Source organism: Mus caroli, chromosome 12 (assembly GCF_900094665.2).
Source record: "Mus caroli chromosome 12, CAROLI_EIJ_v1.1, whole genome shotgun sequence".
NCBI classification, from domain to species: Eukaryota; Metazoa; Chordata; class Mammalia; order Rodentia; family Muridae; genus Mus; species Mus caroli.
The window spans coordinates 78830072-78857841 of NC_034581.1; the positions used below are offsets into that span (position 1 = coordinate 78830072).

Here is a 27770-nt window from a genome sequence, read left to right on the forward strand (position 1 = left end):
GTGTCTCTCAAGAAAGTCCTGGATGTTCTGGAACTCAATATATAGACCATGCTGGCTTTTCAACTCACAAAGATCCTCTTGCCTCTGCCTTAAGAATAAAGGAGTGTGCCACCATTCTTGGCATCTTTTTTTTTTTTTTAATGAAGTTTAGTTGTAGGTAGAAATACTGAGACTGGATCTCCCTGTCCCTTCCCATTATCCCCCAGGTGTTAAGGATCAAACCAAGGGTCTTATGTATGCAAACATTCCATCACTGAGCTACACCCCAGCTTTCGCTGTATAGTCTTTATTTAAAAGAAAAAGACAAGGCCAGGTGCTATGGCACAGGCCTTTAATTCTAACCCATTGGTAGGCGGAGGCAGGCAGACTTCTGTGAATTTAAGACCATTCTGGTCTAAAAAGTGAGTCCCAGGTCAGCCAGAGCTATTTATGAGACCCTGTTTCATAAAAAGGGTTGGGGTGGATAGGTCACCACAAACTCAAGGCTAGCCTGGGAGTCTACACAGTGAAGGCCCCAGACACAGAAAGTTATAGAGACAATAAATCATGAAGATCAAGTCCTAGCTTTCCAAGGAAGTCTTAATTTAAGGAACCTTTTGTATCATATTTTGAAAAAAAAACAGTCACTACAAATCTAAAAGTACTTAATATAATATCTAAAGAAAGTGGTGACAACAGTGTAAATTAATATAAATATAAAAAACCATAAATAACATTGTCTATACTCAATGTAACTGCAGATCACATAGCAATAAAATACAAATATATGCTCACACATACTTAAATACAAATGTTCATAGCACCTTTATTTTCATTAGCCCCAAACTTGGTAGTGACTCAACTGTCCACCATTAGTTAATATAATCAAGGTGCAGATGTATGAAAATATCACAATGGGACCGATTTTTATAGAATATATGTTAGCAGTAACATTTTAATAATGCAGTAGTTGAGTATCAGATGAGGGTGGAGATCCTTCAGGAAGCTGAAGCCTCATTTACTCCAGGCCACTCTCAGGTACCAAGTGAGACTCTGTTCCAAGGGTGAAAAACAGCGAGCTGAAACACTAGATGATTCATCGATATAAAGCTAGGGATCCAAGCTCATCTCTAACATCATCAGATTTGTCAGCACCCTTGGGTGAAAGGGACAGCAGTTAGGAGAGTTAAGAGGGTTCTTTTTGGAGTAGTGGATATTTTTATTATCTTGTGATACTTTCACAGGCAGTATGTCTTACCAAATGGAATATGTACATCTTATTTTGGGTCAATTTCACTTTATAAGGCTATTTTAAAAACGGTACAGGTACCTCATGGCAGACGAACATGTTATTTTGTAGGGTAAAAAAAAAATCAGGGAGTGGAGGGAGGCTCAATTATAATAATGTTAAATCTCACACTGTATTTCTAAAACAAAAATGTTCAACGTATTACAAAAGTTGACTTGAGAAATATCCCAGTAAAAGATGTAAAGGGACGCTGGGCTGATGGTTTCTATGACCGCTGGTCACTCTCGCCTCCTGAGAAGGGGATTTATCATAGTGCTCCCCTTGGCTATTGTCCACTTCCACCAACAGAGTGCTTCACTTCTATGTATACTATGAGTGTCTCCCTTGAGTTCTTTTGATGGCGATCAACAAGGAAGGACCAGGGAGCTGGGGAGAGCAACACAAAGTCCCGGTGAGCCCTGGGTTCTCACCCTCACCCTGAATCTTCGATGCTGCACCTGAGTTCCTTCTCTCAACTATCTGCACTTGCTTAACTCCCAACAGCTCTTTGATCTACTCCAACCTTCATGAGTAAGTTCTAACCTTCATGACTCCTCCTAAGTCCTCCTTAGACTGGACCACAGAGCAGAGGGGACTGGCTAATTACTCTCTGTTCCTGAAGTCCTTTCACTTGTCTCTCATGATGCCCTGCTGTCTTCTTCACCTCACCCTCCCTCCTTTTTTTCTTTGTAGCCCCTCCTTATCTCTTTTGCTGGATCATTCTCCTCTTCTGGCCATCAACTCCACTGCCCAAGGCTTAGTCCCAAGATTTTCTTCTCATTCTTTACATTCTCTTTAAGTGATCCCAGCAACTGCAGTGAACTGCAGTTGGATCCTGCTGATGCCCAGGTCTGCAGTCCTCAGTCAATCTTCCTCTTCAGGTAACACCCACATAACTATTTTCACACCTCTACTTGGGATCATGCTCTCCTCCCATCTGTCGGCTTTACTTCCTAGAGCCCACCCACCTGCGCAATGGTCTTTAGTTATCTGGCTGACCAAGGCACATACTGAAAGTCACCTCATCATCTCCCTTTCGCTTCTCAGTAAACCAAACATGTCTTGGCACAAGTCGCATCTATCTTCCTACAAGTCTCTGAACACACTGTCCTCTCCTCTCGCCACCCTGTCCTTTTTCAAGCCCGATAACCATCTCTGTCCCTTCTTTAGAATTCAATAATGGCTTTCCAACAAAACTCATAGTTTCTAACCTAACATGATCTGAATCTAGTTTCTATTCTTCAAATGGAAATAAATAGGGTCTTTCTAAGAGGAATTAGGCAAAACATTAACAAATTCTCAGTCTATTCAAGGATACATATTATTCCCATATGTAGAACCCGTCCATGCTGGGAGTGCACCTCAACCTTAAAGTAGCCCGTGTCTACAAGAGCCAGGGTTCCTTAGCAACACAACATAAAATAGCAACAAACCCTCTGATGGCTTTCTATTGCCCTTGCAGTTAAGATTAAGGTCCCTGGTGTTCAGAGCATGCCACATAGTACTTTTGCTTCTTGAACTTCACAGTTTGCTCGCTACTTCATCCTTGCTCTCTGTCCCAACCATCCTGGAGCTAGACATTATACAGTTTTGTCCCAAGGGTAGCCCAAGACTTTTGGACATGTTTTATCTTCTTTGTTGTACATATGCTGACCCATTCTGCTGGTTTCATTCCACTTACTTGGCTCATTGTTAACTCTCTCTGGAACTCTCAACCCCCAGATATGGGATAAACACTTAACTATGCAGTTCATTGAGCACCCAAATGCCTCCATTTTTCATTCCACATTCTAGGATAATAGCTTGCTTAGTTATTAAGTGTCTCTTCAGGTCAGGAGACCATTCTGTTCTCTGCCCCTAGCATAATTGCTTGAACAGACTGAGGACTTGTTAATGTTTTGCAGAATCAAGGGATGAATAGTCACCAAGCAGTAATTTGTTACTAATACTGTTTCATGTGTTCTCCCTTAAGGATAGAAAGTGTACAGATCAGGTCATTTCAGCATTCCAAACCAGTTGAGTTTTGTGCTTTCACTTGTACACTGGTAGACAGTGTACCCAATAAAATGAAATAGGACCTTGTAGCTTTCACAGAGTTAGACCTCATATGTTTTGCTCACTAGCACAATTCTTGAATAAACTAGCCTATCACTTTCGCTGTCTAGGACAGTGGTTCTCAACCTTCCTAATGCTACAACCCTTTAATTCCTCATATTGTGGTGACCCCCCCAACCATAAAGTTATTTTCGTTATTTTTTTTTTTTAGTTTTTGTGTATGTATGATTGTATGCAATATGCATACAGATGCCCTTGGGGACCAGAAGGCATAAGAACCCCTAATGCTGGAGTTAGAGACAGTTGTGAGCTACCTAGTGTGGGTGCTGGGAACTGAACACCAGCCCTCTGAAGAGGAGTTAGCACTCCTGACCTTCCAGCTACCTCTCTAGCTTTGCGTTTTATTTTAGAAAGCATTTTTGTTGAGTTTTTTTTTTTTTTGTAACATTGACTGATAACTAGGTTTCATTGAAGTGTCTTCAGGCATGTCAGTATACAATGTTGCCTTTCATCCTCTTATTTAACTGCCCTCCTCATTTCCGCTCCTGCTCTCTGGAGGATTCCCTTCTCAGGCTGGTTGTGAAGGTCTCAAGAGATTTTCCTGCCTCTGTTTCTCCAAAAACTAGGCCTGCATACATGTACCACATGAACACATAGATTAGCCTTTATCAAAGTGTCAGATTACAGTAACTAATTGTTTAAGAACTATTGCTGGTCTTTTTCCAAGTCAGTTCAGAGGTTTCTACAATTTGGTTTTTAGAAAGAAAAAAAAAGTATGTCTTCCAAAAAAGGAGAAATTCTGCTTTTATGCAAAAGACAAAATACCTCAGGATTTTCATTGACTCATGGTGATGGGGTAATGACGAGAGGGGAGAGATTTTTTTTTTTTTTATAAAGGATTTTAAGAGGTTGGGAATAGAAAACCTAGAGAGGAAATGCTCTATCTGTTACTAGGAAAAGATACCAGAATAGAAGTAGGGGAGTGAGGTCACGCCAACCTCCAAAGACCTCCAGCTCATTCTTTCTCTACACTGTCCCATTAAATGACATTCAAACCTGAACCTTTGGGGACTCCACCAAGAATCAAACACATGCACACATTTCTGCAGTAGATCTCCTAAAAACCTGACGAGCAGAAAGAAATTAAAGTTTATATAAAAGTGCAACAGGAGACATGCCCAGGCTGGATGAGTAAGAGATAATGCCGCTTAATACTGGATTATGAATCTTGCCAGAAACAGAGCAAGTCTTGCCTCAGATTCTAAGTCCATGCTAAGATGCAAACACCGGGGGGAAAGCTATAATCAAAGCTGGGGATCGCGGGCACGCAGCTTCTGGAACTCTACAACTTCCCTTGCGCTGCCATCTGTGGGGTTCCAACTGCAGCCTAGAAGAGGGTATGTCAGCACTTGAGAACTGATTTTTGGAAGGTGTCTTCCTAGGCTCTTATTTTCTACCACCTGTTTGGGAGAATGTTTAGTCTTTGAAAGAAGCAGTATTAGCAAAACAACATGCCCTTATTTACCTCCAAAAGTTTAACTTCCGCTGAAAAAGTTTAACTTGGCCCAGAGCTTGGGAAAAACACTAAAAGCCAGAATGTTTGTGAAAACTAGCAAATGGCTGCTTTTTTTGATGTGAAAACCTAGGGTACATGTCTAGGAGATTCAAAGTTCCTTCTCTGATCCTCGTTCCATGTCCCTAATGAGCTCCCATCCCCTCTTGCCTCACATAGAGACTGGATGGGGGAAGGGACGCTCCTGGCAAAGGAAAGTACTCTATGTACAGCGACCAAAAGGAGGAGTTTCTGGGGCACAGAGGTGGCTGGTACAGAGGTGAAAGAGAGACCGTGGGAGGAACCAAAAAAGAGAAAGCAAGCCAGCATGTGACAGCAAGGACTGAGCTGGACTGGAGGTGGGTGGGTCAAAGCTAAAAAAGAAAAGGCTCAGGAGTAAAGGGGAGTGGGGAGCAGGCGTGACCGTCCGGGACTGAATCTCCGGGCCAGGCAGTAAGAAGTGACAGCCCGGACGCACGGGTCTGGTGGAACACAAGGGGCTGCAAAGAAGTGGCTGGGCCAAGAAGTCTGTCCGGCAGAAGCATGGTTTAGAGACGGGGCGGAAAGGACCCATTTCTAACATCATGGTCGCTCGTCGCCACCCTCACTCGCCTGCAGGATCCGGGACCGCATTGCTGCCGCTGCCGCCACTGCCGCCGCCATGGCTCACCGACTCTGCCCAGCTCCCCTGCGTCTCAGCTGCCAGTGCCTCCCTGAAGCAACACCGCTAAGCCACGCCCAGAACACGACCGAGCCTCTCCATTGGAGGGAAGGGCCACTTCCTACAACCAATCACTTGTCAGAATTTCTGACTCCACCCAGCATTCCCAGCCCTGGGAATAGGTGATTGGTCAAAGGTGGAAGCGTTCTGGGCTTCTCTCACTTCATCCTATTTTTGTTGGCGGAAATATGGAGACGCCCCCTCGACTTGGTACTGCATATTAAGCACACAGGGAAGACGCCCCCTAACCGGGAACTCCGATTGGCTATAGGTAGGCTCCCCAAGGTCCCGCCCCCTTGCTAAGCAAAGTAAATAAGGTCCTTGAAGAATTTTGCCTACGTTCCACCTTAACTACCACTCCGTGGGTGGGGCTGCTGTCTGGGGTGGGACTAGGCAAATGTTACCCTATGAAGTAGGGAAACGGGACCGGGCTGTGAGCTAAGGATAGGTTATCCCTGATAGGGGCGTGGCTTGCGGATCCTCGCTTTCCCGCCGACGGTTGGCCACGTCACGTGACATGGGCTGGAAGATGGCGTCTCCCACAGACGGTAAGAGCCGGCTTGGAGATTGTTGGCCTGTAGTATCATTATTTGCTTCTCTGGGAACTTACCCTGTCCTCACCCTTACTCTTTTTTTCTTGTGCTCCTCTCCTTTCTCTCCCACTTCTCCTTTGGGGTATGCCGGCTTTTCAGCTAGCAGATGCCTAGTACCAGGTCTCCTTGCTGTGTACTCGGAAGGAGTCCATCAACCGGAGACCCTATCCGGGGGAAAAAGGACAGGTCGCTCCGGCCCATCAGTGATGCTGAGGGTTCAGAAGGAGCTGCTGAGGGGAAAGGGAACTTTCTTTTTGAACAGGCCCATTGGAGTGTTGGTTCTGTTCTCATCTCAGTAGAGCTGGTACGTATGAATCTCTCAAGCTCTATGGCTGTGAAGTGAGTGGTGACTGACATGAGGTCTAGGGTTCATTCCTCTACCGAGCCGGCAGAGAGAGAAGCTTGTCTCCTCAGTTCAGGCAGTTCAGGGCCGTTGCCTTGGCAGCAGGAGATGCGGGGATCTGGTTTCCTTGCCCTGAGTCCCGAGGGAGTGAAAATTCGGCTTGTTAATGTCGCTTCGCACGTTTCTCAACCCTTCCTTAACTTGTCACCCCCTCTACTTTATGTGTTGTTCCCGTAGGCTGAAGGCAGGAACAATTCAGCTTATCCGTCGTCTAAGATGCAAGTCATCTCAGGTGACATATAGGTGTTCTTGTTATACCCGTATGCTTTTGCTCGTGGTTCTGCTTTAATATTTGAAATTGCTCTTCTGTCATTATTCAGTATCTCAGTTTATATAGTTATTCTGTTAACTTTGCCCGGGCCACACCCAATTATAAATTCCAACTCTGTCTTATTTCATTAATTTAATCCTAGGGGTTCCTTTGGGGGGTTGTTTGTTTATTTTTTATTTTTTGGTTTTTCGAGACAGGGTTTCTCTGTATAGCCCTGGCTGTCCTGGAACTCACACTGTAGACCAGGCTGGCCTCAAACTCAGAAATCCACCCGCCTCTGCCTCTTTAGTGCTGGGATTAAAGGCGTGCGCTACCACTGCCCGGCTAATCGTAGGTTTTAGAATAATGCCGTAAAGAATTTGGCTTTAAGTTAACGTTTATCCAAAAGTAAAACTGGCCTTGGTGTGTGACCTCTAATTCTAGCTTGGGAGATTGAGGCAGGAGGATTGTTGCTTCAGGCTTGCCTAGGCTATAGAGGGAATTGTAGGCAAATCGTGTCTAAAATAAAAAGTTGGTTTAGTTGGTTGGTTGTTCTGTTTTTGTTTTTGTTTTTCCCTGAGACAAGATTTCTCTGTGTAGTCCTGGCTGTCCTGGAACTTGCTCTATAGACAAGGCTGGCCTCGAACTCAGAGCTCCTCCTACCTCTGCCTCCGGAGTGCTAGAATTAAAGGCGTGCACCATCACAACACAACTTAAAATAAAAAGTTTTATTTTAAAAAGTAAGGGAGGAGTGACTGGAGAGATGGCTCAGAGATTAAGAGCATTGGTGCTCTTCCAGAGGTCCTGAGTCCAATTCCCAGCAACCCCATGGTGACTCCTAACCATCTACAATGAAATCTGGTGTCCCCGTCTGGTGTGCACGCAGGCAGAACACTGTGTACATAATAAATAAATCTTAAAATGTGAGGAGGATGCAGGGGGCTGGTGAGATGGCTCAGTGGTTAGGAACACCTGGTGCTTTTGCAAAAGGCCTGGATTCTATTTCCAGCATCTACATGACGACTCACAACTCAATTCCAGTGGATCTGACTTCCATGAGCATCGAGCACACATGTGCTCCACATATATACCATGAAGACCAGACAGTCATACACATAAATAAATCTGAAAATGAACAATAAGAAGTGAGACTGTAGTTCAGCAGTAGAGAGCTTGTTTATCATGAACAAGACCCTAAGTTCAGTCTTTAGTACTAAAGAGGATGATTAGATTATATTCAAAAGTAATGATACCAGATTTTCCCCCTTTCTAATTCTTTCCTTTTTTTTGAGATAGGGTCTCACTGTGTCGCCCAGGTTGGCTTCAGACTCACCATCCTCTTGCTTTCCTACCTCCAGTAAAAGTCTGTACCACTCTACCTGGCCTCTTACTTAAGAAATTGTGTTCACAACAAAAGAGATTCTCGAGCCTGGGTGTTTGATTTTTGTTTTTGTTTGTTTGTTTTTTGTTTTGTTTTTGCTAAAACATCCTTTTCTTACTAGCAAAAAAAAAAAGGTGTTGGTAAGATTTTTGTTGTTGTCTTTTAAAAAAAATTGGGGTTCATCTTGGTGTCTGTGGAGGTCTCCCGGGAGCAGGACTTCTAAAAGCCAGTATCTGGAAGACTGTGGTACAAGGCCATTTTTTTGCTGGATAAGTGAGGTTCTAGAATCAGAGAGCATCCAGCTCTTCAAATTGAAGGTGCTGCCGGGCGTAGTGGTGCACGCCTTTAATCCCAGCACTTGGGAGACAGAGGCAGGTGGATTACTGAGTTCGAGGCCAGCCTGGTCTACAGAGTGAGTTCCAGGATAGCCAAGGCTACACAGAGAAACCCTGTCTCGAAAAACCAAAAAAAAAAAAAAAAGAAAAAAAAAGAAAAATTGAAGATGCTTGTATCTGAGAGGAAACTTAATTCTACTAAAACAAAGAGATGTGCTTATGTGTATCAAAAAGTAACACAGTGACTCCTGGAGCAGACCAAACAAAAGCAGAGTGTTCTGCGGAGAGATAAGTCAGCCCTGTAGAAATGGTAGCAGCCATCATGCAAAGGCCAGTGGATGCAGAATCCATGGAATGCTCAACCCTACACAAATGTAAACTAACGAAAAGTAAATAATTCAAAGAACTTGGGTTTGTGGCATTGCAGTTTCTTGAGATGGAGAGGGTTGGGAAAGTGGAGTTTTGAACATAGCGCTATTAAGGGGTTTTCCCTACGTGCAAATGGAGAGGGACATCAAGTAACCTCTTGGACAGGAGGATGGCTAAGCCTTGAAATAGGAATTGTCATTGGTATATGATGGTGGAAGTTGTAGAGAGTAGAGCCAGCACAGTCTGAGATCTGAGTGGAGCAGACTGAAGGAGGAGTCACTAAGAGGAAACAAGCGTAGCAGTTTCATGAAAGCATCTCATGCTATAGGAGGTCATAGCAGGGACACATAGAAGTGGGACGGTCTGGCAAAGGTAATCTTGATAACAGTAGTTTCAATGCTCCAGGGACTGAATTAAGAGGTTTATAGGTTAGAGAGTGTAGGTCCTGAGATGATACATTGTAGGTAAGCATGCTAACTTTGCAAATATGAGGACCTGAGTTTGAAGCCCGGCATGGTTGTACCGCCAGCTCTGTGGGTGTGGGGAGGGCATGCCCAGAAACAGCTGGATCCTGAGAGCATGCTGGCTAGCTAGCTTCTTAGTGAGCGACTAAAAGACAATAAACCTGAGAGCAAAATAAAAACATTTAGCATCCTTTTTGGTCTTTATAGTCACGTGCCTACTTGAGACTTATTACATCCATATATACATGTGCGCATGCACACACACACACACACACACACACAGAGTGTGAGGTGTGAGAGTAAGGACAACAGGATACCCAGGAGGGAGGCTATGACTTTAAAGGGAGAGTTTGCATGTTTCTGTGTGTGTCTGCACTCAGACATGCATATGGGTACTGGTGCATGTGTGTACATACATGTGGAGACTTGGTTAACATTAAGTATAGTTTTTCTCTTTCTCTCATTTGTTTACTTATTTTTATGAGATAGGGTTTCACTATGTAGCCCCGGCTGTCCTGGGTCTTACTATGTATACAGGCTGGCCTCAAACTCAAAGATCTACCTGCCTCTGCCTCCCTAGTGCTGGGATTAAAGTCATTCACCACCATCACAGAGTGAAGTGTTCTTTTAATAAGTGAAAGGGAGATAAATTCTAGATCAGGCTTGCTTGTTGGCTATGAGTCTAAAATAGAAATTTCTGCTACAAGAAGACTGTCTGAAGTGCTTGTTAAAGCTGAAGACAGTGGTCTACAGTCAAGATTATCTTTGTTGAGAGCAGTGACACTTAGCTGACTGTAACTGGAGACAAGTTGAAGAGTGTAGGGAGACTGGCAGGTTTGCAGACACTCTTCTTTACAAGGGCTTTTGCTGTAGTCTGGGCGGGTCTTTCAATGCTCCTGCCTTAGTCTCCCAAATGCTGGGATTATATGTGTCAATCACCATGTCCACCTGATACCCATTTTTAAAAAAGTTTATGTGTATAGGTATTTTGATTGCATGTATTTCTCTGTACTACATGCGTGCTAATTGGAATTATGGACAGTTGTTAGCTGGGGATTGAACATAGGACCTCTGGAAGAGCAATCAGTGCTCTTAACCACTGAGCCCTGATTTATTTTCTTTCTTTCTTTTTCAAGACAGGGTTTCTCTGTATAGCCCTGGCTGTCCTGGAACTCACTTTGTAGACCAGGCTGTCCTTGAACTCAGAAATCCGCCTGCCTCTGCCTCCCGAGTGCTGACATTAAAGGCATATACCACCACGCCTGGCTGAGCCCTGACTTTCTTTTTCTTTTTTTTTTTTTTTTAAGATTTATTTATTTTATGTATATGAGTACACTGTAGTTGTCTTCAGACACACCAGACGAGGGCATCAGATCTCATTGCAGATGGTTGTGAGCCACCATGTGGTTGCTGGGTTTTGAACTCAGGACCTTCGGAAAAGCAGTCAGTGCTCTTAACCACTGAGCCATCTCACCAGCCCCGAGCCCTGACTTTCTTAAACACTTATTTTAATAGAGTGGAAGTCTGAGTTTTGATGAGGGAGAATCAGATTTATTTGTATTACATCATGCCCCAATAGGTTTTCAGGGAATCAATAGTTCAGATCTCTGAACTTCTAATTGAGTGTTTCAGGTTATATTCTTTGAGATTGAAATATAATAAAATGTGAATGAATGCATTTCTCATCCTATCTTGGTGTTTGGTTCTAGGGACGGATTTGGAAGCATCTCTGCTAAGTTTTGAGAAACTTGACCGTGCCTCACCAGATCTTTGGCCAGAACAGCGTGAGTTTTGACTTTTCTCATAGTAGAATTGACACAGGAGAGCTGGCGCTCCCTTGGGAGAATTTTATAGTGTTATCATGGATCTGATGACTGAAACTTTTATTTTGGTTTAAAGAGAAGAGATTGATGTACAGTAGAAATAGGGACTTAGTGGTTAACTTTTCAGAACATTGAAAGAAGTGATAATGAGCTTTTAAACAAAATTATAGTTTTAAAACAATATATCTGAATTTCAGATAATACTGAGATGCACAAAGCATTGTTCATCTCCTTTAGTGAAATAGTTAAATATTGTTTGTAATTTTATTACAGACTTGTTTGGACTTTTTTATACAAGTACAGATAAGCATATACATAGGTATGTTATGTATATCACACAGGAGTTTTTGGTTTTCATAATGATGATGTAATATGTATAGAGCTTTCAGCTTAACTTGTTTAAACAAGTAATTTGATGGATCTTTCCATGTTGATCTTTGTAGGTCTGCTTCATTGTTTTATGTATATTACAGTGGACAGGTATATTCTAGCTTCTATATTCACATTCTATTTGGAAACCTAAGTTACCTCATTTGTATTTCACAGGCAGTGTATCAGTGAGGATCCTTGCATAGCTATCCTGTATGTAGAAGAGGATGACTGCCCATTTTCTCATTAGCCAGTGTCACTCCTCATTGTTATGTTTAGCTTGCATTTCTTCTAAGTTAAATTATATTCATTATTGGGCTGAGGGAAGCAGCCACGTGCCATAATGCATGTGTGGAGATCAGAGGACAGCTGATCTGAGTCAATTCTGGCCTTTTACCATAAGCCTGGGACTCTACAGTTCAGGTTGTTGGGCTTGGTGGCAAGTGCCTCTCCCCAGTGAGCCCCAGCTTGTATTTCTTAGTTAACAGAATTGAACATTATTTCCCTCTACCTTTGTAATTTTAGCTTCTTTGCTTTTTAATGTGATAGTATCCATGAGGCATTTGCATAAATAAACCAAACAGGACAACTGAAAAGAATGTTTAGCTTATTTATATTACTTATTTACTTATTTATTAGTAGCCCTGGGGGTCAAACCAGGGCCATGTGCATGCTAGAAAAGCACTCTATCCTTGATCTAAATCGCTAGCTCTGGAAAGGGGGTTAAAACTGAGGCGAGAGATAGCTTACTGTTCTCAGACCCAGTCCTGGCCCTTTAAAGCAGGAGGCAGTGGTTTCTCAGAGAAGCTTCTCCTGCCCCATCACTCCCATGAGAGCTTGTTTGTTCTTATCTTCCTGAGACACCTGATGCTTTTCTGAAGTGCTTAAGTGATGCTGATAATCTATGCTCTGTCCTTTTCTAGAGTGTAAGCTACTTGAAGGCAAGACTTTGGTTTTCAGTTTTTTAGGTTTTTGGTTTGTCTGTTTGTGTTTTGTTCTTTTCAGACAAGGTTTCTTTGTGTAGCCATGGCTGTCCTGGAACTTGCTCTGTAGCCCAGAGTGGCCTTGAACTCACAGAGATCCCCCCTGTGTCAGCCCCCTGAGTGCTGGGATTAAAGGCATGCACCACCATCATCATCCAGCATTTCTTTATTATTTAAGTCCTCAGTGCCTAAACACAAATGCTTCATACATGAGTAACTTTTTTTTCTTTTTTAGTACCGGGTGTCGCTGAATTTGCAGCTTCTTTCAAAAGTGTAAGTAAAACAGCTTCTGTTTGTTATCCAAAGTTTGCTCTTGGGTAAAAGGCTCAAATCTTTTTTTTCAAGACTAGTGTCATAGTCTTCGAATCCTTTTTTGACTGTAGACTTTTAAATATGTTTAGATGATCAGACTGCTAACTGCTGATGATCGCTTTCTTTGCTTAAATGCTTCACTTTTCATTCTGACCCTTGCCTATGAGCCTCTTTGCTCAGCTCATAGGCTTTAAGGTCAAACATCTGAAATACTTGATGTAACACTGGGGTTCTATTCACCCCAACTATAACACTGAAGCCTTCCCCCCCCCCCCCATTTAATGTAGGAGTTGGTTCTCTCTTTTTAGTATTTAGCTTCCTGGGGTTTGAATTCAGGTCATCAGGTTTGGCAGCAAGCTCACTCACTACCTGCTGCACCATCACACTGGCCTGTGATGGTGGTGGTGGTTTTTTAATTCATTAGCTCTGTTTTTTCTAGTAGTTCTTCTTAATGACCTGGGTTTGGTTTTTGCACAGGGATGAGAGAGGAGATGATCTCACTGTAGCTGTCTCAGTCGTTGTTGAACTGCTGTGACGAGACACCATGACCAAGGCAACTTATTAAAGATCGCATTGTACTGGGGGTTTGTTTACAGTGTCAGAGATCATCGTGGCAGGGGTGGGGAATGTGGCAACAGGCAGGCAGGTGTGATACTGGAGGAGCAGCTGAGAGCTTACTTATCCACAAGCAGCAGGCACATGTAGAGCAAGAAACCTCAAAGCCTACCCCCAAGTGACACATTGCTTCCAACAAGGCCACGCCTCCTAATCCTTCCCAAACAGTTCCACTAACTAGGGGCTAAATCTTCAAGTATATGTGCTTATAGGAGCTAGTCTCCTCAAACCACCACTGTAACTGAGGCTGACCTTGAACTTGCCATCCTTTTTGCCCCAGTCTTTGCTCAGCTTGTTTATCCTACTATGTCTGTTAACATTTATTATTTTTTAGCATTATCTAGGTGATTCTTACATGCAACTAGACTTGAAAGCTACCCATCTTACAAACGGGCTTTCATAATTTTAAGCTTACTTTTAGAAATGAGAAGGTATTTAAAATGCTAAAAATTTCTACAATACAATTATGAACTCTGGACTGGTGAGATGGCTCACACATTAAACACATTTATCATCAAGCCTGATGGCCTGAGTTCAGTCCCCTGAGCCCATCTTTATTATAACCGAGCAGCAGCATTTTGTGCAGGGACTTTTGGAGTAAAGTCTCAACCTAGAAACCTGGTTTTAAAATTGTGTCTGTTTGTTTGTTTTGTGTATGTGGGTATTTTGCCTGCAAGTATGTCTGTGTATCATATTTGTGCCTAGTGCCCCAGAAGGCCAGAAGAAGGCAACAGATCCCAAGTGACTGGAGTCACAGGTGGTTGTAGGTGCTGAGAATCAAACCTGGGTCCTCTGGAAGAACAGTCAGTTCCTCTTGTCCAATGAGCCATCTCTCTACCTACAAACCTAGATGTTTGAGATTGCAGTTTGCCAGGATTTTTAAACAGTCTGAAGGCTGTGTGACAAATACATTCTTATAAGAAGGATGTACCTGAATGATTCTTATTTTATTTTCTGACAGCCCATCACAAGCTCTCCACCGAAATGGATGGCTGAGATAGAGCGTGATGACATTGATATGTTGAAAGGTATGCGATGCTGGTATCTACTCTCCTCTTTTTTAACTTGGTTTGGGTTGGCTTGGGTTTTTGAGACAAGGTTTCTCTGTGTAGCCCTGGCTGTCATGGACCAGGCAGGGCTACACAGAGTTGTGCCTGCCTCTGCCTCCTGTGTACAGAGGTTGAAGGCCTGCCCTACAACCATCTGGCTTGTTTTTGTTTTAACTGTCTCTCTTTCCATTGCTCAGTTTGGTCTCTGAGTGCATGAGTATCCTTCTGTCTCAGCTTCCTGTACCTAGGACTGTGGGCGCCACCAAACCTGGCTTGTCCTCTTCCATTTCTGTCCTTGCACAAACCCTAGGGCGGTTTTTCTGTCACTGCTCCCTACAGTGGTCTTGGCTTGGCTCTGCCTCCTTTCCTGTCTTTATCTGACTGGAATGTTTTTCTCCACTTTTTGCATGTGTAGAAACGTAGCCAGTTCAAGAATCCACCATGGACTCTTTCACTTTTATTTAGTTATTTTTAATTAACTTAATTTTGTATAATGCTTATATTACATTTTGTATAATGCAAAAAACAAAACAAAACAAAAAAACCTCCCTGAATTATGAAGGCCCTGAAGGTATGATTAAAAACCAAGTTTTGGAGACAAAATGACCAGTATTTACAAACTTATAAAATTTAAACTCTGATCTTTTAAAGACTGGTCTTCACTGTAATAGAAGTGCCTTCCTTATATTGCCGTCAGTACTATCAAATGACTACCCTTTAGCACAGTGATTCTCAACCTGTGCGTTGAAGCCCCTTTCAGGGTCAGATGATTCTTTTCATAGGGGTTGCATATCAATCAAGTTTATGCATAACAATTCATAATAGTAGCAAAATTACAACTATGAAATAACAATGAAAGTGATGCTATGGTTGGGGTCACTATGACATGAGGAACTGTATAAAGGGTCACAGCATCAGGAAGGCTGGGAACCACTGCCTTAGTGCTTTTATTTATTTTATTTCTTTCTGTTCTTTCAGTTTCTTCTATCAAGAATTCTGTGAGCAGTGAATACGATTTTTTGATAAATGATTTAATCAGAATGAAAATTTAAGTTAAAACATTAATTTTATGACTTTGCTCTTTTTTAAAAATAATTATTTTTACAGTCTTAAGAGTCATGATGGTGGTAAAGTAGTAGACTGAAATTAAGGTGAAAGTCAGGGATCTTGAGCTATTTAAGCAGCTGAAGCAGTCAAGAAAGTCCCGTGTGATGGATGCAGGTGAGACTGCAGAATGACAAAGGAATCCCAGAACTCCTTGCTGGGATTTCAGAAGTGCGGTTACTACCACACCTAGCAGGGCCTTCGTAATTCAGGGGGAAATTTAATAAGGGTGTTGTTCTCTGTCTGCATGTTGAAATGCTGATTACTTCCAATCCGTGTCTCAAAGGCATCTCAGGTTCACTGTCCTGATAACCCAAAATATTTCTGTAATAAATGATGAGCATTTGTTTAAGAAAACTTTGACTGTTTAGTGAGAGTTCATGTAGCATTAGACTTCCTGTAAACTGACCTCTAGTTTAAACAAGGAACCAGGTGCTAGTTAAATGAAAATCTGGGGAGTAACCGTTATTTTAATAAGTAAGAAAGATCTGGGAGGAAAGTGTAATTAATTGGAAACAAAATAAAGAAAATTGGATTTGAAGGGGAAATTAAGATTTATATTTAGTTTTTGTTTTTTGCCATTGGGAACTTGGTGAACAGTATTTTGTTGCTGTTATTTGCAATTATGTATAATTGAAAACATGGAATTTAGAAATGGAGACATCTATTTTACATGACCAAGATATGTCTGCAAGGTTTTCTCAGTGACATGTCACATTGTAAGGCTTCTTCATATTTTATTAGTATGTTCATTACGCATGACAGGCAAAAGTGAATTTTATAAATGGATCCTTGGGCAAGAGAGATGACTCAGCTGTAAAGGAACTTGCTCCCGGCCCTGACGACCCGAGTTTGCACTCTAGAACCCACATGATAGAGAATCAACTCCTGCTTGCTTCCTGACACACATGCAGTAGTGTGCACATACACACTAAATAGATTTAAAAATATTAAAGGAAAAAAAAACCACTTAAAAAGTTAAGTATAATGCCAAGGTGTTTTGCAATGATAGACATCCTTACTCTTTTTGTTGAACAGTATGTAAAATTGGAGAAGAAATAAGGTTCTGTCTTGTACTCACTCAGTGTCTTAGTCAGGGTTTCTATTCCTGCACAAACATCATGACCAAGAAACAAGTTGGGGAGGAAAGGGTTTATTCGGCTTACACTTCCATACTGCTGTTCATCACCGAAGAAGTCAGGACTGGAACTCAAGCAGGTCAGGAAGCAGGAGCTGATGCAGAGGCAATGGAGGGATGTTCCTTACTGGCTTGCTTCCTTTGGCTTGCTCAGTCTGCTCTCTCTCTTTTTTTTTTTTTTAAATTAGGTATTTTCTTCATTTACATTTCAAATGCTATCCCAAAAGTCCCCCATACCCCACCTCCCAACTCCCCTACCCACCCACTCCCACTTCTTGGCCCTCAAGTTCCCCTGTACTGGGGCATATAAAGTTTGCAATACCAAAGGGCCTCTCTTCCCAATGATGGCCAACTAGGCCATCTTCTGCTACATATGCAGCTAGAGACACAAGCTCTGGGGCGTACTAATTAGTTCATATTGTTGTTCCACCTATAGGGTTGCAGACCTGTTTAGCTCCTTGGGTACTTTCTCTAGCTCCTCCATTGGGGGCCTTGTGTTCCATCCAATAGCTGACTGTGTTTGCCAGGCACTGGCATCGCCTTACAAGAGACAGCTACATCAGGGTCCTTTCAGCAAAATCTTGCTGGCATATGCGATGGTGTCTGCATTATGTTGGTGGCTGATTATGGGATGGATCCCTGGGTTCAGCCTGCTTTCTTGTAGAACCAAGACTACCAGCCCAAAGATGGTCCCACCTACAAGGGGCCTTTCCCCCTTGATCACTAATTGAGAAAATGCCTTACAGTTGGATCTCATGGAGGCATTTCCTCAACTGAAGCTCTTTTCTCTGTGATAACTCCAGATGGGTCAAGTTGACACAAAACTAACCAGTACAATTGACCCCTTGTCAACGTGACACACAAACACATCACTAGTAAGCCTCAACCCTTACATTCTTATTCATCTCCAAGATCTAAATAACTTTAAAAGTCCCACAGTCTTTACATATTCTTAAATTTTCAATCTCTTTAAAATATCCATCTCTTTTAAAATCCAAAGTGTTTTTACAATTAAAAGTCTCTTATAGAACCCAAGACTACCAGCCCAGAGATGGTCCCACCCACAAGGAGCTTTTCTTCCTTGATCACTAATTGAGAAAATGTCTTACAGTTGTATCTCATGGAGGCATTTCCTCAACGAAAACTTTCTCTGTGATAACTCCAGCTATGTCAAGTTGACACAAAACTAGCCAGTACACTCAGTAAGGGATTAAGCTTGAAATCCTCCTTGCCCTCTCACTGTGCTAGTGATCAGGTCCAGAGCTTCCTGCATGCTATGCTACGCCAGTGTTCTGGCATTCCAGCCCAGCTTGAAATAGTTCATTACAAGAACTCTCAACCCAAACCAGCTGTTACTGGAGAGGAGTAGAGAGATGTGATATTGAAATACAGTCTTTTATTTCAGAACTGGGGAGCCTCACCACAGCTAACCTGATGGAGAAGGTACGAGGCCTACAGAACCTGGCCTACCAGCTGGGGCTGGATGAGTGTGAGTACACAGTAACTCTACACGGGCTAGATGTGTGTAATCCCAGAGTGAGTTCTAGTTATAACTCATGAAAATAGGATTTTCCTTTTACTAAGGCAGAGACAAGCCATCTGAAGGTAAGAACTCAGTGTAACTTTGTACCTTTTGTGTCAGAATGTGATAGAATATTGATATGACAGGACTAAAATGAGCTCAATCCGAAAAGAGACTTTGTCAGTTCACATTAGTGTGTTAAAAGTTCAGGGGTACAGACAGCCTTGAGATTGTCTAGATTTGTGGCTCTTAATGATGTCACTGGAGTGTGTTCTTACTCTTGCTTTTGTGTATCTGGACCATTAGTCCTAGAGCCTTGTGACTGCTGCTAGCTTTTTCTCAGCCCTAGGGGAGGTGAGTGAAGAGAGATCCAGTTGTGGTTTTGAATCTCATGATTCCCTAAGGAAGGAAGGATGTCTTCTCTGGGTGTTCCTAAAGAAAGCTGCTGGGAGAGACTAGCTCTTCTGCACCAGCTCGCATGATTGTGCTTGTGCTGGACCTGTGGCAATAGCAAGAGTGCCCTGAGCCACCAGGCCGAGTCCTGGCTGCAGATACAGTTTAGAAGGATTGGTCTGACACAGACTGCCTGGAGTGAGAGGGGAGGGATGTATGAAAGACCAAGAACAAAGCTATGCCTGTGAGTAATGCTTTGTTTCGCAAGATGGCTCAGTGGGTAAAGATGCTTGCTGCCAAGCCTGGTGACCCAAGTTCAACGGTGCATGAACACACACACACTAAATCAATTAAATGTAAACCTTTTTTTTTTCCAAAAAATTTCTCACTTGCGTCCTTATGCCCTTTGTTTTAAAGTTATTCCTTTGAATACTGACATCATGGTTCACATCTTTACTCCCAATACTCAGAAAACAGAGCCTTGAGAACCTTTGAATTCCAGGGTAATCAGAGCTATGTTATGAGGCTTTGTCTCCAACACCAAATCAACAGAATTGATTTCTTTGGGCTAGTTGTACCCCTCAGTACTAGAGTACTTGCCTAGTGTATAGTAGGCTCTAGGTTTCGTCCATGCTTTTATATTTAAAAAAACAGTTTAACTGAGTATGGTGGTGCATGCCTAGAAATGACCACAGCACTCAGAGTGCCGAGTGTAGAGTCAGGAGTTCAAGGCCAGCCTTGGCTACATAGCATGACCCTGTTTCAAGAAACCAAAGAAACTTCCAAGTTGATTTCTTTATATACCAGCTCTCTTCTCATATGACATTCATCTGAATAGATTTTAGAGACAGTTCTCACTTTGTGAATGAAAGAAGAGATGGTTATTGTCAGTACAGTGGTTGGAATCTTGTACTTCCTGAGGCTCCTAATCTGATGTGTAATTTCCTTACAGAATTCCAGTTTTGTAACTATTTGGAAAACTGTGTAACTTTGTAACCTCTTTAGAGCACACACCACCTGTGGTGACTGTTGCATTGGTTTGTCACTGTCAAGTTCAACAGTTCACCTCAGCATTGTCATTTCTAAGCTTTCCTTTTCATTGTTGTCATCTGCTGTTGGCTTCCCAGCCCCCAGTCCCCACCCCTACCCCTGTACTGGGATCAGACCTAGGGTCTAAGGCAAGCGCTCCACCACCTTGGAGGCACAACTCTAGCCTTGATTAAATTGGGTTTATTTAACCAAAACCATTTTTAATCCCTTCAGGAATCAAGGACCACTGTAAGTTAGAACCCTTAGTGATCCTCATCTCCCTCTGCGCTGTGCTCTGGTTGGTTTATTTCTTGCATTAAAGTTTATGCCTTGGCAGAATTAATTAAAACTAAGTGTGTTATGGCTGGCGAGGGTTCATAAAGAGAAGAAGACCTGTGGTTGTTGAGTTCATGACTGAGGGGCTTGAGGGGCATAGGACTCCTTGCTTTGTTTCTAGCATTAGATTATAAATGCTGTAATCATCTTAAAAATCAATGCCTTATCTATGCCATTTTTAGTGCAGTAAACTTTATGCTTGTCATATCAAGAAGATGCTGCTACCAAACAGTTTTTAGCTGCACCATCTCTAGCTAGTTGTAGCTGCAGTCGCTGCATTCTGTCTAATCATCTGCTGAGAAAAATATTTTCCCACTTTTTATTATAGAAAAAAGTTAAACAGAATAAAGGAGAGAACAGAATAGTAAGGTCATGTCTATGACGCAGTTTTTGTAATCAGCATGTGTCCAATTTGGCGTCACTTATAATAAGTAGCCTCTCATAGTGTTACAGTCATTCTAAAGCAAGTCCAATGCCTGTATTACCACTAGTGCCAAAGGGCTTCGTTTGTATTTCTAAAAGATAGGCTTTAAAAACATCATAACCACATTTCTATTGTTACTTTTTAAGGGAGTCTTATAGGCCAGGCGTGATGGTGCACATCTGTAATCCAACACTTAGAAGTCTGAGGCAGAAAGATTATGAGTTTGAGGCCAGTCCTCTGGGTCATATAGTGAGTTCCAGACCAGCCTGGGTTATCTTGGCAACCCTTCTAGATAGAAGGGATAGGGAGGAGGTGTCTAACCATGTTGCTTAGGATTCTCTCAAACTCATGGTCTCAACATCCCAAGTAGTTGTACTGCAGACCTGTACCACCATGCCTGGCTTATGCCTAAAAAGTTCTATCAAGCTACTTAATATCTTAAACTACCCAGTCATGGTTCAAATTTCCCTGGTTAAATTACAAATGATTATATATACAGTTGGTTTCCTTTAGTCATGATCTACATAAGGGTTATAAGCTATATTTAATTGATATTCTCTTTTAGTCTGCTATCTAGTTTGACCTTTTATATCTTTTTCTTGCTATTTGCTAAACTTAGTGACTTGCTGTAGAATTTGCCACGTTCTGTATTTTGTTGATTATATCCTTGAAGGTGATATCCTTATGATTGTATACGTGACTATCTTTTTATTTCTTGAAGGTGATATCCTTATGATTGTATACGTGACTATCTTTTTATTTCTTGAAGGTTATATCCTTATGATTGTATACGTGACTATCTTTTTATTTCTTGAAGGTNAGGTTATATCCTTATGATTGTATACGTGACTATCTTTTTATTTCTTGAAGGTTATATCCTTATGATTGTATACGTGACTATCTTTTTATTTCTTGGAGGTTAGATTTGGAAGCTTGCATTGATGCTGGTTTCATTTTTTATTTTAATTTTGGCAGGAATGTCTTATAGGTGGTGTGTCTAAGGATATTGTGTGCTCATCTCTTTTCAGTTAACACTAGGATCGAGAGTTGATGAAGTTATCGCCAGCCTGTCTGTTCTCCATTATTAGCCTTTACCCACAGTAGCAGCTCTTGGTTACTGTCTAGTTCCGTGACTTCAGTAAAGGTTGTAAAACTGTGATAATCTTATTCCGTCATCCCTTCTTATTATCTTGAACTTTCTTATAAAGAAGTGACCAACCATTTGATGGCCTCAAAAGTTGTTCCCATTAGAACAGAAAAATAAATGGCTTGTTTTACTTACTAGTTCTCAGAAGAATGAGTTCGTTCACTAAGCATCCGTGAAGTCTATTTTATTGGATTCCCACAGTATAAAAACCCACAATTAAAGCATTATTACTATTAACTGTTCTTAATATAATTTTAAATTTTATAAATTTCATTATTTAAAAAAAATCCTGCAAATACTGGTACAAGCATTTAATCCCAGAATTTGGGAGGCAGAGGCAGGCGGATTGCTTTAAGTTCAAGGCCTGGAGAATTCCAGGACAGCCAATGCTATATAGAGAAACCCTGTCTCATAAAACAAAACAAAAACCTTACAAGTAAATAAAAATATTATACTCCAAAATTAACCAGACCCACAGACTGTACAATTCAATAAATCTCTATACAGTTAGAATATGCATTTAGAATGGAAGCTGTGGAGCTTCACATTAAATTGTACACTTGCAATATCAATATTTTATGCAATGTTGTCTTTGGTGGTGGAAAAATGTTTTTAATTTTCCAATTAATTAATTAATTAATTAACTTCATTGTCCACACATTTGTATTGCAGTCAGAGAACAACTTGGGAGAGCTGGTTCTCTCCATCAGTGTGGGCTCCAGGGAATTCAACTGAACTCATTAGGTTTGATGGTGTATCCCTTATCCACTGCGTCATCCTTACTGCCAAGGATTTGTGTTTCTAAGAACTGAAGACATTGGGACTAGGGTTAGTTGCAGTCAACTAACTCATCTTAATCACTGAACTATTATTTATTTATTTATTTATTTATTTATTTATTTATTTATTTATTTATTTTTGAGACAGGGTTTATCTTTGTAGCCTTGCCTAAACTAGAACTCAGTTTGTAGACCAGGCTGGCTTCAAACTCAGAGATATCAGCCCACCTCTGCCTCTCAAGCTCTGGGATCAAAGGGGTAAGCCACTCTGCGAAGACTTTAACCACTGAATTTAAACTGAATACCAAAGACTGTTTTTCTGCCAGTGTAGGTAGGCTAAACACGGCAGAGACTCTTAAATTGCCTTTCTGTTCATAACTGAGCCTGTTTCCACGTCTGTAACTGTACTTTGTAACTCACTGCCATTTCCTTGACCATAGTGAATTTAGATGAGGTAAGAAAATGCTTTAAGTTAGAAATGGAGACGATTACATTGATACTGTATTTGACTTCTTGGATACAGTGTCTTTGTTTTAATGTGTAGAGTGTATTTGCATAAAAAATATCTCCCCCCCCCCCTTAGATTCTTCATCTGCTCTAGGGGCTGTCCTTCATTTGACATCTTAATCTGGTGTTTCACTGTCTTGAGTGTTCTCTCCTGCATTAATTGAAAGGATGACAAGGGTGAAAAATAAGCAGTAGGAACTGATGGGTCATGGGGATCACTGATACTGTTTCCATGCAAATATCTGCCCCGATGAAGATGATGAGATGAAAAATGCAAAAAATATTTAGCCTCAAAGCATAACTGTCAGTTCACAGTATCCCTAAGTGTTGGTATATGAATAACAAGAACCTTGTAGTGCTGATGATAACTAGACTGTATCTTTTGAAAGGTGAGCCTTACCCTACATTTTGATTTGATACATGGTTATCTGTCAGATAACCCTTTTGGAGTACAGGTTTTAGAATACAATAACTTCTTTTCATTTTTACGGTACTGTTGCCATTCTTGGGGCGTGTTATATTTGCTTTAGCTCTTGGACTAAATGTAATTTTTAAAGATAATAGTCATTTTTGAGGCTGCCTTTGTATGTAGTCTATTGGTCAACTGACATAATAGCAAGTTTGCAGTGTGTAAATGTTTGCTGGTAGAATAAAGGAATGGCCAGTTGTTGGTACCCTGAGAGGAATGACACACTGTTAGCTAATGAAGCTCATTCCTTAAAACTCACAGGATGAAAGCTTCTGAAAATTGTTCTAGTGTTAAGTGATTGGTGTTTTAGTGAGGAGGAGTAGTGTTTGTAGATCTTGTCACACACACACACACACACACACACACACACACACACACACACATTCATTATCTTAGTTAGAAATTTCACCACAGTGGTGAATAGAAGTGGTAAGAATAGATGTCCTTTTTGTCTTTCTGATCTTGGGCAGAAAGCATTTAGTATGGTGTTAAAGACTGGTGTGTTCATAGATAATTTTTAATCATGCATGTTCGTTTAGCAGTTTGAGTGAGATTGTTATTTGGCTAGATTCTTAGAGTTTTAAAAAGCAACATTTTATGTAAAAACAATAATTGAGACTTCATTTTGAACTTGCAATGGATTTATTTCATTTTTAATTGCATATATGTGTGCATGCATGCTTCTGAGTGCCCAAGGAGGCCAGAAGCAGCCGCTGCCCCAGAACTGCTGTCACTGGTCATGGTGAGCCACCTGCTACGGGTACTGGAAACCAAATCATATCCTATACAAGTAATGTTTGCTGAGTTCTTTACTACTGAGGTATCTGGCCAGCCCACATTTAAACCTGTTACTTCACTCAATTAATTACATTGTTGAAGTTTGTACCAATGTATGGTATAAAGTGGTTGTACCAAAGAAAAACCAATGTTTCCAAACTCTTCTATTAGTACCCTGTGTGCATGTGTTTTTGAAAAGTAGCTAACTATATTGAGAAATTATTCTCCTCCTACATACTTTGCTTATGGGACAGGATATTGCTTTGTATAGCCAGACTGGCTTTGAACTCAAGGTAGTTTTCCTACTTCCACTTCCTAGGTATTAGGATTTAGAGGCATGGACCACAGTGTCTATCTAGCTCTAAGGACAGTTAGCTCTGTTGAATTCAAGTTTTAATCTGTGATTAAAGGAGAGGATAACTGTGACTCTACACTCTAGGATTACTTCTTTGGTGTCAAGGTTTCTTGTCTGGCTTTTATAATAAGACCTATTCAATACTGTCTGTACTGTGTCTGTGTCCTTGGTGAAAAGGAAAAGTCATCTCATATGTCACCTCTAGATGGCAGCATAGGTCTTACAGTACTTCTAAATCTGCCATACTGCTTGAACTGGGCTTTTGATTTAGGTAAAGCAGGTTTTAAAATTTTATTTATTTATTTATCTAATTATTTATTTATTTATTTAATGTAGTACTTCTAAATCTGCCATACTGCTTGAACTGGGCTTTTGATTTAGGTAAAGCAGGTTTTAAAATTTTATTTAGCAGCCGGGCGTGGTGGCACACGCCTTTAATCCCAGCACTCGGGAGGCAGAGGCAGGCGGATTTCTGAGTTCGAGGCCAGCCTGGTCTACAAAGTGAGTTCCAGGACAGCCAGAGCTATACAGAGAAACCCTGTCTCAAAAAACCAAAAAAAAAAAAAGAAAGAAAAAAAGAAAAAAAATTATTTATTTATTTATTTAATGTATATGAGTACACTGTAGCTGTGCAGGTGGTTGTGAGCCACCATGTGGTTGCTGGAAATTGAACTCGGGACTTTTGCTCGCTCTGGCCCTGTTCGCTCTAGCCAGTAAAGTAGTTTTTGTGGGGTTTACCAGACTGTTTGCCTAACTTTTTCCTTTTTTCTTTTTCTTTTCATTCATTCCTTTTTTTTCCTTGCTTCATCTCATTTTTTAAAACTCATTTCCCTTTTGAAGTAATGTATATTTTCGATGCTCAGAGTCCTTTAGTTTTTTTATTATCCAAAGTAGTATTTTGTACTGAATTGCAGAGGTTGGATCCTCAACATTCCGAAGGTGTGACTGTTCAGTTCCATTCTCATCCTTGGATAAAGGCTCTAAGAACGGGCTCAGTGCTCTCGCCTGGGTGCCTCCCTTACTGTAGTCTGTCTTGCAGTCTTAGACTCGGCTGTATTATTCTGCACTATCAGGCAATGCCATGTTAAATGAAAACAAGAATTGGTAAAATAAAAAATAAAAAAATTGATAGAATAAACTTGGGCTAGTAGTCCTTAAGAAAAATTAAAGTATTTTAAAATAAGGTTTTCAAACATTAAGTCATTTTGAATGATCAGATGAAAGAAAGAAAGAAAGAAAGAAAGAAAGAAAGAAAAGAAAAGAAAGAAAGGAAGGAAGAAAAGAAAGAAAGGAAGAAAAGAAAGAAAGGAAGAAAGGAAGAAAAGAAGTTCCATTCAGCAGTTATTGATGTCACACAGGCTCTGGAGGGACATGAGGCTGAATAAAATACCATCACTTCACTGTGCACATTCAAATCTATGAGGAAGGGGAGAGGTGGTAATAACTCTTAATAGACCTTAGAGAGATGAGTTCTGTAAGAAAACAAGTCATTGTTTTGGAGAGAAGAGGGCAGTTGTGTAAGCTGCTACAGGAAGAGCAAGTATGCTTCCTTTTATGTCAATATAAATTTGATCTAGAACCACTGAATTGAGGATTCTGATGTCAGAGAAGTCAGTTTAAAGGTTTGTTTATTATATGTGTGTACACTGTAGCTGTCTTCAGATGCTCCAGAAGAGGGAGTCAGATCTCATTACAGATGATTGTGAGCCACCATGTGGTTGCTGGGATTTGAACTCAGGACCTTCAGAAGAGCAGACAGTGCAAGGCTGAGCCATCTTTCCAGCTCCTAGAGAAGTCAGATACTCAGTTACTGATGTCTGCCCCAGGCAAGAAAAAGGAACATTGTAGCAATGTTTGAAACATTGAAAATAATAGACTCACTGGGTGGTAATGGCCCATACCTTTATGATTCTCTGAATTTTAGGCCAGCTTCGACTACAGAGCAAATTTCAGGACAGCCAGGACTACACAGAGAAGCTCTGAGTTTTGAGGTTTTTGGAGGGTGGGGGTAAGGCTTGAGGAGATGGCTCAGTGGATAAGAGCACTTGTTGAATAAACATCCCCAGCTCCCACATAAAAAACCAGGCTCAGCCATGTGTGTCTGTAACCCCAGTATTAAATTGTAGAAACAGGAGATACTGGGAATTCTCTGTACCCTCAGTGGCCAGTGTCATGTTCCCTGCACACTGTGTGAAGAGAATAATAAAGTGGAGCATTGTAGCTGGTCTGTGCCACTTTGTGGGTTCTCCCCCCCCCCCATTTCTTCTCTAGCACTAGATAGGAGAGAGAGACTTTCGGAAGAGCAGTTAGTGCTTTTACCTGGTGAGCCATCTTGCCAGCCCCCAAAAGCACATTCTTATAATATTTCTGCGTTTTTAAAAAAATCCCAGAATTCTTACTATAGAGAATGACAGAAGAGGACACCCAAAGTTATCTTGACTCTGCATGTGCACCTATGGGTGTACATACACACCACCAATAACAACAACCACCACCACAATGGAAATGAATTTTAAAGAAAATGTAGAGTCTTGATGGGTAGAAATGGAAGGGAACATATTCCAGGTGGTTTGAATATTAGGAGTTAAGTAGAGTTTTGGAAGCAACAACTGTATTGAATGGTGTGAGTGATAGAAGTGAGTTTCCGAGGACCCCAGATGATAGAACTCAGGCTAGAACAGCATAAGATAACAACCATAGCTTATCACTACGAGGTGACTGCTGTAAACATCTGATGTCTCTTGGCTCCTTTTATTCCCTTTATTCATGGATTTATACTTGCCCATATAGATAGATACACAGGGACACCTACTTAGGTTTTTGTTTGTTTGTATCATTGGTTTGGTTTGTTTGTTTGTTTGAGACAGGGTTTCTCTGTGTATCCCTAGCTATCCTGGAACTCACTCTGAAGAGGAGGCTGGTCTCAAACTCACAGAGATTTGCCTGCCTTTGCCTCCCAAGTGCTGGGATTAAAGGCATGAGCCACCTTAAGTTTATTTTCCTCTTCCTAAAATTTCTACCACTGAAGATTGTTTCATAGGACAGTCACACGCCTGTAGGAATCCCAGTTAATGTCGGATGGAATGGGTTTTGAGAGCCCAGAGGCAGGAAGTTGAAGATGGAGCTCGAAAGGATGTGAGAATGGAGGACAGCGCAGAGTGTATCTTCAAGCTCTGGGCAAGCGTCTAGACTCACCTTAGGAGATGAGGTGAAGTTAGACTTCAGCATGCTAGGGCTTGGCTTGTTTTG

At 41.3% G+C, this 27770-nt stretch overlaps 2 protein-coding genes across 6 annotated transcripts in view; one reads left to right on the forward strand and one right to left on the reverse strand.

Annotated features, from left to right (window-relative positions):
* Window positions 1–5621, reverse strand: part of Aldh6a1 (aldehyde dehydrogenase 6 family member A1) — a 19847-nt gene extending 14226 nt beyond the window's left edge. Inside the window, exon 1 of the mRNA XM_021179611.2 lies at window positions 5487–5621. Coding sequence (XP_021035270.1) covers window positions 5487–5537 — 51 coding nt within the window. The 5' untranslated portion in view covers window positions 5538–5621. The remainder of the gene's footprint in view (window positions 1–5486) is intronic.
* Lin52 (lin-52 DREAM MuvB core complex component) overlaps window positions 5595–27770 on the forward strand; it is a 97913-nt gene continuing 75737 nt past the window's right edge. For 4 of the 5 annotated variants that reach the window (XM_029484447.1, XM_029484448.1, XM_021179158.2 and 1 more), the window contains exons 1-6: window positions 5595–5866; window positions 6058–6143; window positions 11100–11174; window positions 12801–12838; window positions 14454–14520; window positions 18189–18272. In XM_029484447.1, coding sequence (XP_029340307.1) covers window positions 6113–6143; window positions 11100–11174; window positions 12801–12838; window positions 14454–14520; window positions 18189–18272 — 295 coding nt within the window. In that variant the 5' untranslated portion in view covers window positions 5595–5866; window positions 6058–6112. Of the gene's footprint in view, window positions 5867–6034; window positions 6144–11099; window positions 11175–12800; window positions 12839–14453; window positions 14521–18188; window positions 18273–27770 lie in introns of those variants that run through there. The other variant, XM_029484446.1, reaches the window with a different exon arrangement.